The sequence below is a fragment of the Loxodonta africana genome, chromosome 21 (genome assembly GCF_030014295.1).
Source record: "Loxodonta africana isolate mLoxAfr1 chromosome 21, mLoxAfr1.hap2, whole genome shotgun sequence".
In the NCBI taxonomy this organism is placed as follows: domain Eukaryota; kingdom Metazoa; phylum Chordata; class Mammalia; order Proboscidea; family Elephantidae; genus Loxodonta; species Loxodonta africana.
The window spans coordinates 45,542,807-45,561,400 of record NC_087362.1 but is presented as its reverse complement, the minus strand read 5'-3'; the positions used below and the strand labels follow the sequence as shown (position 1 = coordinate 45,561,400).

The 18,594-nt window shown below is 38.0% G+C and overlaps 1 protein-coding gene across 1 annotated transcript in view; it reads left to right on the top strand.

Moving 5' to 3' along the window:
* The first annotated feature begins 2,167 nt into the window (after positions 1 to 2,167).
* The window catches only part of PKD1L3 (polycystin 1 like 3, transient receptor potential channel interacting), an 88,663-nt gene continuing 72,236 nt past the window's right edge, over positions 2,168 to 18,594 (top strand). Inside the window, 4 exon segments of the mRNA XM_064273501.1 lie at positions 2,168 to 3,185; positions 3,867 to 3,986; positions 7,769 to 7,885; positions 8,779 to 8,786. Coding sequence (XP_064129571.1) covers positions 2,894 to 3,185; positions 3,867 to 3,986; positions 7,769 to 7,885; positions 8,779 to 8,786 — 537 coding nt within the window. The 5' untranslated portion in view covers positions 2,168 to 2,893.

Below are 18,594 nucleotides of genomic sequence, written 5' to 3'. Positions count from 1 at the left end.
CCACATACAATAAAAATAATTGAAAATATTTATCAAGCTAATAATTATGCTTATCAGTCTGCCTTCCTTTTACATTTTAATGTACTAAATTAATTCTGCATAGTTAGTCTACATAAATTACTACTCAACCTAGACAAAAGACTACTTAAATGTTGATTCTTTGGTTCTAAGTAATGATCTGACCAACTTTTCGATTGTTTAAACTTTGTATTCAGAGTATGTGTGCTGTAGGTAAAGCACACGTTAAGAGAATATATCAGGCACTGTGAAAAAGGGTTGAAATGTAGGTTACAGAACTGTGTAAGATACCTGAGCTGACAATCAGAGAAGATTCTATCAGCATCAAGTTTTACATAAAAATACATTAAACTATATATGTATATGTGTGTGTACACAAAAAGGCTTCAGTTAAACACATTTCAAACACCTTTGTCTTCTTGTCTAAATTATATATACATATATATATATGTATAGATATATATACAGACATGTGTCGGTTCATAACCACGATACTTTCTGTGAAATAGTACATTATGTGATTTGGATATTGTGTGAACACCGTATTATATACAGGTAGTTCCTGGAGTACAAATGAGTTCCATTTCTGTCTTTAAGTCGAATTTGTACATAAATCGGAATAGTTAGGTACGGTTTGTATTTAACATCAGTTAGATGTTTGTCTTAGTATGTAGTGACCTTTCTATGCATAAAAAATATTAAAGAAATACTTCCAGATACACTAGAACATCTTTAATACAGTAATAATGTTTTTATGCGTGTCACAAAGTAGTGCCCTTTTGTTATTACAAACCATTGTATGTACCTCAAATTTTTAATATAACAGGCTTTACAGGGGTTGGTTCATAACTACGGGTTATACATAAGTCAGACATTCATAACCCAGGGATGATAGAAAGTACAGTACAGTACAAAATAAGCCAGTATCATAGGCATTTATTATGACTATCAAGGCATATATATTATAAATTATGTATGTAGTGTAGCATTATACGCCTGGCAGCACAATCGCTTTGTATAGGAGAGACACGAGGTACACACGCTGCGTGTGGGAAACCGTTGTGTTTGCTACATCTGGTTATATCGGAAATGTTCAGTTCTCCAATCAGGATTTCTGTCTGAACTCTGTTATAACCTTATAGGACCACACACGTATATGCAGTCAGATGTTGCCCAAACAGATGTTATATGACGCATGACTGTATGTGTGTATATGTATATGGAAATTAGCACTTCGTGAACTTTGAGAACTGGAAGTATCCTGCACCCAGGTAATTCCATTGCAGTACAGTCTTGGTAAGGGTTGACTCTTCTGCTTGGACACCTTCCAAATACATTGCAAACTCTTTATCCTGGCATTTAAAACATTTCAGTTTTCTGGTTTCAGTTCCCACTACACACACATAGAATTATTTCTTTCCCTTTATAGAGACCTTCCACTTTCCTACCTCTGTGCATTATTCCTGTTGACTCCTCTGCCAAGATGTCCTTTTCATCTGCCTAAATATGTCCATTCTTATATGTCCCATTCAAGTGCTGGAAATAATTTCTTCGTCGTCTGAACTTTCATAGCACTGTGATGGTACTTTTCACTGTCTTTATCGATTACAATTATTATGTCTTTTCTTTCCTAGTTAAATTATAAACTATTTGAAAGTAGAGACCACACCATATATATCCTTTAATTGATGACTGCAGTGTTTTTCGAACTGAGAAATGTATTCTTGGGTCTGTGCTTTAGAGAATTTTTGATTTTGGTGTCCACTACCATAGTCATTTTAAAAAGTAATATAAGCATAGTCTGGATCCTTTAGATAACCACCTTAACACTGAAACCTGCCAAGAGATTTCAGTGCTCATGTTTTTTTGCATCTATGATCACATTTTGGCACCAAGAAAGAAAACTGGCTGTAATACATAAATGATGGGGGTACAACAGGCAGAAACCAGATGGCATGCTATATGAACAAAGGTTAAATAAAGAAAAGTGGTGAAAGAATTGAATTTCTTCTACAGCATGAAATAGAGTGAATGCCAAATGCAAAAGAACCTGTGTGGTCATAAGCCAGAACTGTATTTATCTGGCAAGTGACTATTTAGTTCAGCAAAATTTGAATTTCATTGGTTTTCAGTTTTGTATTCAATTTTTATTCATTCTTTCATCAAATATTTATTCTGTGGTTTTATGGTTGTATAAGAGCTTTAGCATAGAGTTTATGCCAAGTTTTATGCTTGCATGTATTTAAGAAACAGAATACCAAAACCAAACCCATTGCTCTTGAGTCAATTCCAACTTATAGCAACCCTATAAAACAGAGTAGAACTGTCCCAAAGTGCTTCCAAGACTGTGATCCTTACAGAATCAGACTGCCACATCTTTCTACCATGGAACGGCTGGTGGGTTAGCAGCCTTTTGGTTAGCAGCCAAGTATGTATCCACTGTGCTACCAGGGCTCCCAAGGAACAACACAGAATAATTTAAATCAACCCTGCAAAAATAATTTTCTTCAAAAAAACACATTACTCAATTTTTAGCAACACTGACTTGGATATTCATCAACCTCTACCCCCGTATAGCTTAGACTTAGCAAATAAAGATCTATTACAAAGCTAAAGGCATAACCAGTTGTGTAGACACAGGTGGTGTCCCAGCTGTAATAGCCCATTGCTTTATTGATCTCTGCTATTTGTTTTCAGCTTACAGGAACCCCATCTGGGCCCCTAAAACAAAACGAAACAAAACCTTTTGTCTTCTTGACAAATTATTCCCAATTCCAAAAAGAATAATCTTAATAAATAAGACACACCCGCCAATAATATATTAAAAGGACCAGGCAGCTGCTGGACCCCCAGACATTTCTTGCTCATAGGGAGAATGTTCTTCAAAGGGAGAACCTGGCTTTGGTTATTTATCAGAACAAGTATCATTCTAGGAAGTGGATTAAATAGCCCAGAGCAACATGGAAAAAATAATTGTTATCAGATTAACAGTTTTCAATGCAGCTTTAAGGAAGCAGAAGATTACTGTCATGCCCAGAGAGGATACCTTGCTTACCCTTGGAACCAGGAAGTTCAAGATCTCATCTGGGACTTTTTGGAAGAAGGGAAGAAGTGGTGGATTGGGCAAAAATTAATAGTACTGAGAAAACATCAACAAAGCAACCCAGGTACGGCTCTAAGATTTAGTGTTTAAGAAGGAAACTTCCTTACTTTTACTCTGGGACTGGAAAAAAGAAGACAAATTTAAATCCTACTGCTTTTGTGTACAGAAAAAATAAGTCACTTCATCACCATCATTCCTCTGAAATGTTGCCATTTTTGTGCTACAGCCTTTGATTTGTCTTTGTAATGAAAGTGATGAGATTTTTCTCAAATGAAATTTTTAACCTCAAGTTAACTTGCCTAATATTTCACTAAAAATACTGTGAAAGACTATGAAGAGAGAAACCTTTTATGGTAATGTTTTTTCTAATAGATAAACATCTTTTCATTATTCTCACTTCTAAGTTTCCTGACACAGAAACTAAGAGAGAAATTATCTGCTATTATTTTTCTTACATAGATATTTTCAAAATACACAGCATAATCTTTACAGTCTTAAAGAAAAATCCAAGGCATTATTACATCATTGTCATCTTCCTTAAAAGCCTAGTAAAATTAATAGTAAGCTTTGTGATAAAGAACACATAATATGAAAAATGAACCATCTATAATATGTGGGGGGAAATCCTAAATCCTGTTTTTTTTCATCTATTGGAAGCTTTCAAATTTGGTTTTCAGATTAACTTTTTTCAAAATGTCTGACTTTTGAGTGTGAGGCTTATCTGGGTGTGGTCTCCCTTCAACAGATGTTGCAGCCCACCATGCCACAAAGCCCACCAACTGCACCTACGTGTCCAGAAACTCTAGTTTTATCTTATCAAAAGTGGACTCCTGCTTACTGGAGCATTATTTCATTTGCCAGGCTGGTAAGTGGTAAAACTACATGCTGACAAAGACCTAAATTTTGAAAACTCTTCTAATTAAGGAGAATATGTGGGAGTATTTGTTAAATGGTCTGTGAGTGATAGATCATAGGGTGGATGTAGGGATTTTGATTTTCATTATCTTGACTGGAGTGATAAACTCTGTTTATTTGGAGCGCCTTCCATGTGCATCCCACTCTAGTAGTTGGAAAAGAGCTGTGCCTTGATATTACCATCATATCTTAACTCGGATGGAGTTTGAGAAAAGTTATATTGACAACCAACATTTTCCACCTGTACATCCCTGATCCATTTAGGAATTGGGGCTTTGGAGGGAAGAGTACAAAAGCAAAGGAGGAAAAGAGAGAAGTACTGTGTAGGAAAAAGAGAAGGTGAGGAGGGAGGGAGCTGGTATCAGTTAGAAATTTGCTTCCTCAGAAATAGATCAGAATTAAGCTTTATATGTATGTATTTGTCTGTGTGTGTGTGTATAGTTTTTGTTTTGTTACTTATTTATATTATTAACTTTTATTGAGCTTCAAGTGAACGTTTACAAATCAAGTCAGACTGTCACATACAGGTTTATATACACCTTACTCCGTACTCCCACTTGCTCTCCCCCTAATGAGTCAGCCCTTCCAGTCTCTCCTTTCGTGACAATTTTGCCAGCTTCCAACTCTCTCTACCCTCCCATCCCCCCTCCAGACAGGAGATGCCAACACAGTCTCAAGTGTCCACTTGATATAATTAGCTCACTCTTCATCAGCATCTCTCTCCTACCCACTGTCCAGTTGTTTTGTTTTTTTAACTAAGTAATGTTTTCCCTGATGGTGGTTTCTGCTTTCATATTCACATAAACCATTTATTCTGAGCTCAGTGAATTCTCAGAGACTTTAAGATGTCTCAGATTGTCTAGGTGAAAGTATTGTTCCAGATTTTTAAAAAATCACGAATACATTCTTATTGAAATCTGAAGCATCTATGGGTAAGTAAAACAGAACACATTGCAATCTTTCTCTATTACAACAAGGGGAAAAAAAGCATCACCTTCAAACAGAAATATTCAAAGCACCTGATATCTCGATGTATTTCAATTTATAGGTTCAAGCCACTCATTCTTCAGCTTTTCAAGCCCTTTGTGATCTGTTTGTCTTGTTTGCCCAGTATACCATGCTGTCGTTAAGGAGGCTGAAATTTTAAGCCTAATCTCTGCAATAATCAAGAGGTCATGTGTTTCATCCTCACAAACTGCACCCCTAATATTGACCAGCCATCTTACATTTGTGAACCGTATTTCATCTTTGTAGGAGGTTAATCAGTGCAACTTAACTCCAGAATTAGAAAAGCAACTCCTAATATATATAGCCCAATTGATGATGTTTATCCATTCATTTTTCACTCCTTGAGAGTTTTTAGACATTCTCAGCTAATCTCAGTTTTTGAATAAAAATGGTATAATAATTTATATACTTACAGGAGAATATTGCTATGGAATATACAATGTTGGAGACACTCTTGGACAGAGAAAATTCTATTCAATTAATCTAAGCAAATTATACAAATTCTGAACCTACATTCCCACAATGAGTGGAAGTAGGTTACCATGGTTAAGAGCTCAGGCTCTGGAGTCAAACTTCCTGGATTCAAGACTTGATTCTGTGATTTTTCAGTTGTGGCACCTTGGGCATGTAACTTAAGCTCTATACAATCCAATTTCCTTCAAATGGTTGTTATGAGGATCAAATATTGTAAGAACATTTGGCACAATATTGTTATTATTGCTGTTATATTATTGTTACATTATTGTACAATTTCTAATTTTTTTTCAAAGGTTATTTTCTTCTCCTGGGTGGCCGTCCATTTATATCAAAAGTGAAAGCATGCTTGAAGATCCAACTTTGCTAGTTACCTTTGAAGCTAACATATTAGGATAATTTAATTGCTTAGAAATTTTAAGAAATAACTATTAATGTAGTAGTGTTTGTATATTTTATTATGAACTTCTGAAATGCTTTTTTCAAAATAACATTTTAATGAGAGAAGTGTTTGTAAAGGTCTTCCTTAACATTCAAAAAATAAATCAAATATTTAGTATTATAATACAGTATTATTGAGGTTACAAATTATCACACTTGAATAATTGAACTCCTGATCATGAGACCAGTAATAGTTGTCTGTCTCTTAACACAGGAAAAATAACATGCTGGAACAATGTACTTTATCTGAGCTAGAGGGATTCACTTGAGTAGGAGCACAGAGTTTACAGGAACAGGAGAGAAGGCAGAATCTATAGGTACAGTTGTTGGTAGATGGATGGATTTGGAGGGAGGAGTCTGTGGAAGGGCTTTTTGATTGCTTCAATTTTCTCCTTTGAGGTAGAAAGCAATTTTATCACCTGAAAGTGAGGTTAGGGAAGGCTCCTAGGCACTGGAAATTGAGTAGAGAGGAGGAAATGGAAAGAGTTATCTAGGAGAGTGGGCAAGTAAAAGGATAATTTCTTGAAGAAGAATCAGCACAAAGCTGTTTCCTAGGAGGCAGACACTAGCTGCTATCTTCCTTCCCCACAGCACTCTGTTTCTCTGCTGAGTTCAGTAATTCCTGCAATGTCACACAAAACTCATGATTCTGTTATGTGATTTATTACAGCAAAGGATACAACTCAGGAGTAACTCAGGATAGGAACAGGCAGGAATAACAGGATACAACTCAGGACTAGCTCAGGAACATCATGAAGAAGTGCTCAGGCAAGGCAGAAAGGTCCTCAAAGTAGAGGGCTTGTCCCTTCCCCTGGAAGATCTCCTTCAAGGATTCTCTCCTTCAGAAAACTTCTTGATGTTTCAGTGTTTCAGGCTTTTATCAGCCAGCCCACACACTCATTATTGATTACTAGGTGGGTTCCCAGACAGACTGGTTCTCACCCATTAATACAAACACTCAGGTGTGACCAAAATAGACCAACTACTGTAAGAGTTGTTTCACAGAAGCCAGGGACAAAGGCCAAACTGCTTGAGGTAACCAAAACCCCAAACTCATTTTTGTTGGGTTAATTCTGACCCATAGCGATGGTATCGGACAGAGTAGAACTGCCCCACAGGGTTTCCAGGGAGCAGCTGGTGGATTCAAACTGCCAGCCTTTTGATTAGCAGCTGAGCTCTTAACCACAGCACCATCAGGGCTCCGCTTGAGGTAAAGTAACTCTTAACCTCACAAAGAGTAAATAGATTTAGGAAACAATATGAGCGCCAGGCAAGCCACTGGAGGTTCATAGTCCTGTATTTAAATTGAGATGTAGCCAATATGGCTAGATGATTTTCTCTAATCATGTTTAGCAGCATGCATAAGAAACTCTTGCAAATGTACTCAAGGAGGCATATTCAAGAGTGTTATTGCCCACAACCTCCTTTATTTTTTGTAACAATAAGAGTTTACAATACAGAGAATATAAGGCTAATATGTTATATCTTAATCTGAATTTAATTCTCTGTCTTCTCAATGGTGACGCAATTGGTGGACCTAATTTTGAGATGCTGGATATTATTAGGTGAAGTGACTTCGCTCCAGAGCAAAAAGGCTTCTGAAGAATTCCTAGGTTTGTTTGTTTTTTAAACTAGATTAAAAAAAAATTTTTTTTAAACTAGATAGTAATCTCTAAATTGTGTTTTCCTTGTGTGCCTATAATGAATAAGTTGTGTTTTCTTTATGTACATGTAATGATTATTCTGTAGATTTACATCCAGAGCTATTTATCCTATAAATTAAAAACTTTTTCATCGGACTCCAAATAGATGCCTTTTCGGACCCAGATGCCAGTCATGAAAGAAATGGAGGTAATTCTCATTTACCACAGAGACCTAAGAAGACAAAAAGAGAAGTCACAACACTGAGAAGCAAATTGACCTCAGGTAAGGTCTTATTCCTATACAAATCCTAAAATCAATGAAAGCAACTCCTGCCCTAAAAAACAAACAAACAAAAAACACATTGCTGTCAAGTGGATTCCAACTACGGCAACCCTATAGGACAGATTAGAACTGCCCCATAGCGTTTCCAAGGAGTGCCTGGTGGATTCGAACTGCCAATCTTTAGGTTAGCAGCCATAGCTCTTAACCACTATGCCACCAGGGTTTCCTAAAGGCTGGACTAAATTAATACTGAAATGTTCTCAATAAATATTTGTTGCATTTGTCTGATCTTAATATTTCAATCTTTGCTTTAATTTTATGTACATATTTTCTTGCTATGCCTTTAGCCATGTTCTTTTCACATATGCCCAAATAAAATACAAGATTTTTTCCTCTCCCACAAAATTTTTTATCAAAAGAGTCTTCTTAGAGTAAAGCCCTTGCAAAGCTTTTCAGATTTTATTGTTCTCTCTGTTACTTTGAAAAACAAATACTATTTGGGGAAGATGCATTAGCCTGAAATGACCTCATCAATAGTTCTGTTGAATGATTATACAGATCACTTGACAGATGGGTAAAAATGTCTGTCTTCAGGGCAGAATATCTAATAGGCAAGGTAAGCACAGTGCTTACCTTGCTTATCAGATCATCTGTAATGAACAACTTCATCTAAGATACAGTGAAACCCATGTGAAATTGCTCACTAAAGATTAGTAAGTAAGCCCCTGCTTACCTTGCTTGCCAGGTGATCTGCCCCTGTCCGGAATTGTAAATTTGAAAAAAAGGGTTTGATTCTGTAGGAAGGTATTGTGGGGTTGGGAGAAAGACAGATGCCAGCCACACCTAGGAGAATCTTTGATGTAGTGAAAAAATGAGAAACTGTTCCCCTACAGGTGATCTGGTAAGCAAGATAAGCACCAAGCTATTGGATAATCCTTTGACGGCAGTGGTTTGGTGGGTTAGGTAAAAAAAAAAAAAAAAGAGAGAGACAAACAAATTGAAAGTGATTTTATTCCTCAGGGTATGACCTCACAACTACAAGTGTTACAAGTTCTTGTAAACAAGCCTTTTAAATATCACTTAAAAGAACAATTGAGAAGGTGTTACTGTTGCTTAAAGATCATGAGTATATTTACAGAATAAATGGGAAAACAGACTTTTCTGAATGTTACGTAAATGGGTACTTGTGACTTGAGGAAAAAAGTATTTAGGGAAAGCCTCAGATGAAAGTGAAAATGATGTATTTTGGAAAAATGTTAAGTAATTCCAAAAGTTGTTCTGATTATAATTAAAGCAGTAATGTTGAAGATGCATTTGGAAGGTTTGAGTAAAGGTATTTCATGAAATGTAGAGTTTTGTGATAGCAGTGCTTCTATGCATATGAAAAACTACCGTTCCCAGCATTTGCTGTTACAATATTCTTCCTGTCTCCCCACTATCCCATTCCCTGGTGCTTTATTTGTGGGGCTATGCTTGTGGGGCCAACCCTCACAGAATACACCACGTCATTTCCACTTCCTATCTTCTTCCCTGCCTATTTGTTGCTTATCATGGCCAGAGGCTTCCTAGATTTACAAAGAATGGTATGAGTTGGAGAAGCCACTGGAAGCAATGATTATAGTGCTCTTGAGGCAAAAGAGAAGAATACCCATGTTTCCCCAACATGTCTGTCAGTTTGTCGTACTGTGGTGGCTTGCAAGTTGCTGTGATGCTGGAAGCTGTGCCACCAGTATTTCAAATACCAGCAGGGTCACCCATGGTGGCAGGTTTCAGCAGAGTTTGCAGACTATGTCGCTCTAGGAAGAAGAACCTGGCAGTCTACTTCTGAAAAAAATGGCCAGTGAAAACCACATGAATAGCAGCAGAATACTATCTAGTATAGTGCCAGAAGATGAGCTCCTCAGGTTGGAAAGCACTCAAAATATGACTGGGAAAGAGCTGCCTCCTCAATGTAGAGTCAACCTCAGTGGTGTGGATGGAGTCGAGCTTTCAGGACCTTCATTTGCTGATGTGGCAAGACTCAAAATAAGACAGAAATGCAAACATCCAGTAGAAATTGGAACATGGAATGTATGAAGTATGAATCTAGGAAAATTGCAGGTCCTCAGAAATGAAATGAACCACATAAAGATCAATATCCCAGGCATTGGTGAGCTGAAAAGGACTGGCACTGGACATTTCAAAATGGAAAATCCTATGGTCTACTATGTGGGGAATGACAAATTGAAGAGGAGTGGCGTCACATTCACCGTCAAAAGGAACATTTCAAGATCTGTCTTGAAGTACAATGCTGTCAGTGATGGCATAATATCCACATGCATACAAGGAAAACTGGTCAATACAACTATTATTCAAGTTTACACACCAACCACTAATGCGAAAGATGAGGAAATTGAAGATTTTTACCAACTTCTACAGTCTTAACTTAATCAAACATGTAATCAAAATGCATTGGTAATCACCCGTGTTTGAAATGGGAAAGTTGGAAACAAAAAAGAAGGATTTGTAGTTGGAAAATAGGGCCTTGGTGTTAGAAACAGTGACAGAGATTGCATGATAGAATTTTGCAAGACCAATGACTTCTTCATTGCAAATACCTTTTTTAACAACATAAATGGCAATTATATACATGGACCTCACCAGATGGAATACACGGGAATCAAATCAACTACATCTGTGCAAAGAGATGATGAAAAGCTCAGTATCATCAGTCAGAACAAGGCCAAGGGCCAACTGCAGAACAGACCCTCAATCATTCTTCGTAGTGAGAGCCAAAATACAATCTTGAGTATATCTCACCTGAATTTAGAGACCATCTTGAGAATAGATTTGACACATCGAACACTAATGACTGAAGATCAAATGAGTTGTGGAATGACATCAAGGACATCATGCGTGAAGAAAGCAAAAGGTTGTTAAAAAGACAGGAAAAAAAGAAAACACCAAAATGGATATCAGAATAGACTCTGAAACTCGCACTAAAGTGAATAAACAATGAAATAAAAAAGCTGAACAGAAGAGTTATGGATTGAATTGTGTCCCCCCAAAATGTGTGTCAACTTGGCTGGGTCATGATTCCCAGTATTGTGTGATTGGCCACCATTTTTCCATCTGATGTGATTTTCCTATGTGTCCTAAATCCTACCTCTGTAATCTTAATGGCACAGGATTAGAGGCAGTTATGTTAATGAGGCAGGACTCAATCTACAAGCTTAGGTTGTGTCTTGTGTCAATGTCTATTGAGATATAAAAGAGAGGAGCCAGCAGAGAGACAGAAGGACCTTATATCACCAAGAATGAAGAACCAGGAAGGGAGCACATCCTTTGGACCCGAGGTCCCTGCACTGAGAAGCTAGTAGACCAAGGGAAGATTGATGACAAGGACCTTCCCCCAGAGCCAACAGAGAGAGAAAGCCTTCCCCTGGAGCTAGCACCTTGAATTTGGACTTCTAGCCTCCTAGGTTGTAAGAGAATAAATTTCTCTTTGTTGAAGCCATCCACTTATGGTATTTCTGTTATAGTAGCACTAGATAACTAAGACAGAATTTGGTACCAGAAGAACTTCCCTAAGAGACACCTAAAATGTGGAAGCAGTTTTGAAAATGTGAATAGGTAGAGGCTGGAAGAGTTTTAAAGTGCCTAATAGTAAAGCCTAGATTGTCTTGAAGAGACTGTTGATGGAATTATGGACATAAAAGACAATCTGGTGAGCACTCAGGAGAAAGTGAGCAGAGCTGTTACACTGTAGACTTTCCAGACAGCAAGAAGCAGCAGCAGAGAAATGGCAGCAGCAGAACCAGCAGACCAGCACAAGATAGTGCTAGAGCTGACCCACGGATTGAGAGCTGAGTGCCTTTGTGCAGGAGGGTTCCTGGCAGAGTGGGGTGCCACCAAGCACTTATCAGTAGAGGTAGGCTTGCGGACTCACAGAGAAGAGAGCTGAGTGCCTTCTGGCAGAGATTTCAAAGGGCATCTCAAGAAGACAAAGTAAAGTATTATAATGAAATGTGCAAAGACCTAGAGTTAGAAAAACAAAAGGGAAGAACACACTCAGCATTTCTCAAACTGAAAGAACTGAAGAAAAAATTCAAGCCTTGAGTTGCAATACTGAAGGATTCTATGGGGAAAATATTGAACAATGCAGGAAGCATCAAAAGAAGATGGAAGGAATACAGAGAGTCACTGTACCAAAAAGAATCAGTCGATGTTCAACCATTTCAGGAGATAGCATATGATCAAGAACTTATGGTACTGAAGGAAGAAGTCCAAGCTGTGCTGAAGGGAATGACAAAAAACAATGCTCCAAGAATTGACGGAGTACCAGTTGAGATATTTTAACAAATTAATGTAGCACTGGAGGCACTCACTCATCTGCGTCAAGAAATTTGGAAGACAGCTTTCTGGCCAACCAACCAGAACAGATTCATATTTGTGCCCCTTTCAAAGAAAGGTGATCCAGCAGAATGCAGAAATTATCACACAATATCATTAATATCACACACAAGTAAAATTTTGCTGAAGATCTTTCAAAAGCAGTTGCAGCAGTACATTGACAGAGAACTGCCTTAAGTTCCAGCTGGATTCAGAAGAGGACCTGTAATGAGGGATATCATTGCTGATGTCAGATGAGTCTTGGCTAAAAGCAGAGAATACTAGAAAGATGTTTATCTGTATTTTATTGACTATGCAAAGGCATTTGACTGTGTGGATCATAACAAAGTCATCAATAACATTGCAAAGGATGGGAATTCCAGAACACTCGTGCTCGTGAGGAACCTGTACATAGATCAATAGACAGTCGTTCGAACAGAACAAGGGGATACTGTGTGATTTAAAATCAGGATAAGTGTGCATCAGGGTTGTATCCTTTCACCATACCTATTCAATCTGTATGCTGAGCAAAAAGTCTAAGAAGCTGGCCTATGTAGAGAAGAACACAGCATCAGGACTGGAGGAAGACGTATTAACAGACTGCAATATGCAGATGACACTACCTTGCATGCTGAAAGTGAAGAGAACTTGAAGCACTTACTGATGAAGATCAAAGATTACAGCCTCAGTATGGATTATACTTCAACATAAAGAAAACAAAAACCCTCACAACTGGACCAATAAGGAACGTCATGATAAATGGAGAAAAGATTGAAGTTGTCAAGGATTTCATTTTGTTGGATCCACAATCAACGCCCATGGAAGCAGCAGTTGAGAAATCAAACGACATATTGCATTGGGCAAATCTGCTGCAAAAGAACTCTTTAAAGTATTAAAAAGGAAAAATGTCATCTTGAGGACTAACGTGCACCTGACCCAAGCCATGGTATTTTCACTTGCTTCATATGCATGCAAAAGCTGGGCAGTGAATAAGGAAAACTGAAGAAGTGACACCTTGAATTATGGTGTTGGCAAAGAATATTGAATATACCATGGACTGCGAGAAGAATGAACAAATCTGTCTTGGAAGAAGTAGAGCCAGAATGCCCCTTAGATGTGTGGATGGCGAGACTTCATCTCACACACTTTGGACATGTTATCAGGAGAGACCAGTCCCTGGAGAAGGACATCATGCTTGGTGAAGTAGAGGGTCAGCAAAAAAGAGAAAGACCCTCAATGAGATAGACTGACTACAGAGGCTGCAACAGTGGACTCTGACTTAGCAAAGATTGTGAGGATGGTGCAGGATCAATCAGGCAGTGTTTTGTTCTGTTGTACATAGGGTTGTTATCAGTCAGAAGCAACTCGATGGCACCTAACAACAGCCCTTGTTTATAACTGGTAAAGGCCATCAGTGTCAATGTACAAGTAAAGGAGGTACAGAGTTCCTTCTTACCCCTTTTTTGGACAGGCTGCCTTTTATGAAGTGGAACCTGGATATGCCCTGAGGAGAAATCTCTATAGGATGGTCTCTGTCTGTTTCTGTCTGAATTTTAATTTGTATCAGTTCCTCCCAAATTCTAGCATTAGGCTGTCTGTCAGTCATAGTGTATAGGAAAGTAACTTTTCATCCTTTTCTGTCTTCATTAATATTTTAGAGAAAAGTGGGGAGATGATTTATGTTAAGTGTAGTCATAAGCCATTTGGAACCAATGCTGCTGTTACATACCCAACTCTACATACATTGCTTTAATTTTCATTGTTTGATATTAATATCCCCATTTTACAGATGAGAAAACTATAAGGTTAAATGGTTTCCTCAAGGCTACAGTTATATTAGAAGGCAAAACCAGCTCTGGAACCCATATCTTTTGACTCAGAATTTCAGTCTCTTTCTTCTGCCCTCCATCCTCTTTGTCTTGAGATAAAGAAATGGAATCTGACCAGAAGAGCATTTCAAAACTCCTTCCCTAGCAAGGATTTTGCTGCTAAATATACATCAGCCCTATGAATAACAGAGGGAATGTTACGAGAAAAGATAAAGAAGGCAAAGTAGGCATTTTAATGGGTCTAGCACTGGTTTTTTTTTTTTTTTTAGAAGTTCATGCCTTGCTAATAGCAAGTAGGCATACTAACATATTGATCATGGCTTTCTTACTGAAAGATAAATAAAGCAGTAACAATGGTCTAGTAAAATTGTATAAATGGTTATTTTTCAAAAGTCTGTCAGAAATATGCTCTCAGTTATTAATAAAGAGCTCCTCCTTCTGATAAAATTATGCCATAAATATTTTTACAGTAGTATTTATATATTAGTGACTTTCCAATTGATTTGATTTAATGTTTATTTTTGTACACAGGGAATTAGACATTCGTGGTTTTTAATGCTTCATCTCCCTAATTCTTGTTTGTGTATATATTTATCTGCAGTAAGAAATGATCACCTTGGTTTCCTATGTAAAATGACTTGCATTGTTTTGAGCCAAGAATAAGAGATCTTCAAATAAAATACAAATAAATATTTTTTCCTAGGCTTTTACTTGAACTTTATCAACTTTTTTTTCTACAGGAGCTACTCATCTTTCACCCTCATGTCACCATCCTGCTCATGGAAGTCTTGTAAGTATTTAATAATATCAAAATACACATCTTGGAATCTTATTTTCTCTGTCATACTGCTGGGTAGCCTTCCTGCCAGAATTCTACCCTATCTGATAGAGGGCTCTGGCTATAGTTTTCTTTTCTTTTTTTTTGGGTGGGGGGTGTAGTTTTCTGATAAGGAAAAGAAAGCTCTTAAGTACAGAAAGGGTTTAATGGGAGCTCTGTTACAAAAAAAAAAAAAGTTTTTAAGCTTATCTTTGGTTTCTGTGTTGATATAATTATCCTTTATTTGTTGTTTGCTTATTAATTCCCTGCTTCATTCCAAAAAGTACTTGTGACATCTTACACTAATATATACCCATATACCTGTTGCCATCGAACCGATTCCAACTCATAGCAACCCTATAGGACAGAACAGAATGCCCCATAGGGTTTGTAAGGCTGTAAATCTTTATGCGAGCAGACTGCCACATCTTTCTCCCATGGAGCGGCTGATGGGTTCAAACTGCTGACCTTTTCAGTTAGCAGCCGAGCATTTAATTACTGTGCCACCAGTACTCCCTCAATAATATATACAATACAGTAAGATTTTAAAATCTAAAAGAAAGAAAGGAAATCAGGATGAAAGGAAAATAAAGGTAGAACCTCTCTGTATAATATATAAATTTCACCTTCAAGAATTTTCTCAGCCTTCTTGCCTTTGCTTTCTACATTAGAAACCATTTAGTAGATGACTAAATATATATTTACATTAACTTAATGTTAACTGCAAAAATAATTGTTTCTATCAGTGGAAACACAGGGTAGCTAAAACTAGAGTAGCTAAAGTAAATGGAAGAAATGATGAAGTAAAAGAGCTGAACAGAAGATTTCAAAGGGCAGCTTGAGAATACAGAATAAAGTGTTAAAATGAAAGTGCAAAGACCTGGAGTTAGACAATCAAAAGGGAAGAACACACTTGGCATTTCTCAAGCTGAAAGAACAGAAAAAAAATTCAAGCTTCGAGTTGCAAAACTGAAGGATTCCACAGGGAAAATACTGAACAATGCAGAAAGCATCAAAAGAAGATGGAAGGAATACACAGAGTCACTATGCCAAGAAGAACCGGTTGACATTCAACCATTTCAGGACATAGCATATGATCAAGAATCTATGGTACTGAAGGAAGAAGTGCAAGCTGCACTGAAGGGAATGGCAAAAAACAAGGCTCCAGGAATTGACGGGGTACCAATTGAGGCATTTCAACAAATGGATGCGGCGCTGGAGGTACTTATCTGTGTCAAGAAATTTGGAAGGCAGCTTTCTGGTCAACCAGCTGGAAGAGATCTGTATTTGTGCCCCTTCCAAAGAAAGGTGATCCAGCAGAATGCAGAAATTATCACACAATATCATTAATATCACACACAAGTAAAATTTTGCCAAAGGTCTTTCAAAAGCAGTTGCAGCAGTACATCGACAGGGAACTGCCAGAAGTTCAAGCTGGATTCAGAAGAGGACGTGGAATGAGGGATATCATTGCTGATGTCAGATGGATCTTGGCTAAAAGCAGAGAATACTAGAAAGATATTTACCTGCATTTTATTGACTATGCAAAAGCATTCAACTGTGTGGATCATAACAAATCATCAATAACATTGCAAAGGATGGGAATTCCAGAACATTTAATTGTGCTCATGAGGAACCTGTACATAGATCAAGAGACAGTTGTTTGAATAGAACAAGGGGATACTTCACGGTTTAAAGTCAGGAAAGGTGTGTGCCAGGGTTGTATCCTTTCACCATTGTGGTGGTTAAGATTGTATGTCAACATGACTAGGCCATAATTCTCAGTGTTTTGGCAGTTGTATAATGTTGTGATCACTTTCCTGTTGAAATTTGATATGTAATCACTTCCATGATGGAATCTGCTGAGAGGTACCAGAGGGGGTGGGGCCTGTGGTGGCTTACCGCCCCCTCAGCCTTCATCCCTCCGCCTTCTGCCACGTACTTCCTTCTTGCTTGCCTTGCAAAGATTGTTGGCTTGTTCTGGATTCAGCACCTGTCTCTTGTCTGACCCCTGGTTCTTAGGACTTGAGCTAGCAGCTTACCTGTCCATCTTGGGATTCACCGATCTTCATGGCCTGTGAGCAAGAATCCTGCTCCCCAGCCTGCTTATCTTCGGTTTGCCAGCCACTGCAGCTAAGTGACTCAGGAGAAACCTTGCAGCCTTGCCTGCCAACCTTGAGGATTCCTCGACCATCACAACCTGTGAGCGGGATCCCTGCTCTCCAACCTGCTCACATTGAGTTCACCAGCTTCTGCAGCTCCATGAACTGGCAAAGGATTCTACACTGATCAAAGGACTTGGGACGTTCCGACCTCTACAATGCCATGAGCTGTTGTCTTAATATAAATCTCTCTCTATATTTTTTATATTAAAAAAAAATTTTTATATATATATTTATACACATTACTGGTTTTGCTTCTCTTGAGAGCCCAGCCTAAGACAACCATATTTATTCAGTGTGCATACTGAGCAAATGACCTGAGAAGCTGGACTTCATGAAGAAGAATGTGGCATCAGAACTGCAGGAAGATGCATTAACAGACTGCAAAATGCAGATGACACAACCTTGCTTGCTGAAAGTGAAGAGGAGTTGAAGCACTTACTGATGAAGATCAAAGAGTATGGCCTTTAGTATGAATTGCACCTCAATATAAAGAAAACAAAAATTCTCACAACTGGACCAATAAGCAACATAATGATAAACAGAGAAAAGACTGAAGTTGTCAAGGATTTCATTTTACTTGGATCCACAATCAAAGCCCATGGAAGCAGCAGTCAAGAAATCAGACAACGTATTGCACTGAACAAATCTGCTGCAAAAGACGTCTTTAAAGTGTTAAAAAGGAAAAATGTCACCTTGAGGACTAGGATGTGCCCTACCCAGTTGCCTTTTATGCATGCAAAAGCTGGACAATGCATAAGGAAGGCTGAAGAAGAATTGACACCTTTGAATTATGGTGTTGGCAAAGAATATTGAATATACCCATGGACTGCCAGAAGAATGAACAAATCTGTCTTGGAAAAAGTACAACCAGAATGCTTCTTAGAAGTAAGGATGGCAAGACTCCATCTTACATACTTTGGACATTTTATCAGGAGGGACTAGTGCCTGGAGAAGGACATCATGCTTGGTAAAGTGGGGAGTCAGCAAAAAAAGAGTAAGACCCTCAACAAGATGTATTGACACAGTGGCTTCGACAGTGGGCTTAAGCATAACAAAGATTGTAAGGATGGTGCAGGACTGGGCACTGTTTCATTCTGTTGTACTTAGGGCTGCTACATGTCGGAACCAACTCAATGGCATCTAACAAGCAGTAAAAAAAGAACAAGGATGAAGTAAAAATTCCTACGTCAGTATCTCCCAAGCTATATTATACAGAATAATAACCAGTGTCCCTTGAAATGTTGCCAGAAGGGAAGAAAAAAAGGTTTTGTTTCATGGCTTTAAAGAATAGGAATTTATTTTCTTACAGTTATGGAGGCTAGAAGTCTGAGTCCAGGGCACCAGCTCTAGGGTAAGACTCTCTGTCCGCTCTGGGGGAAAATCCTTGTCTCTTCCAGCCTCTGAAACCTCAATGTTCCTTGGTTTCTCGGCAATCTTCACATGGTGAGACATCTATCATTCCCTGTTTGTATTTGCACTTGTGTCTGTGTATCACATTTGTGTCTTTATATTACTCAGAAGTGATTA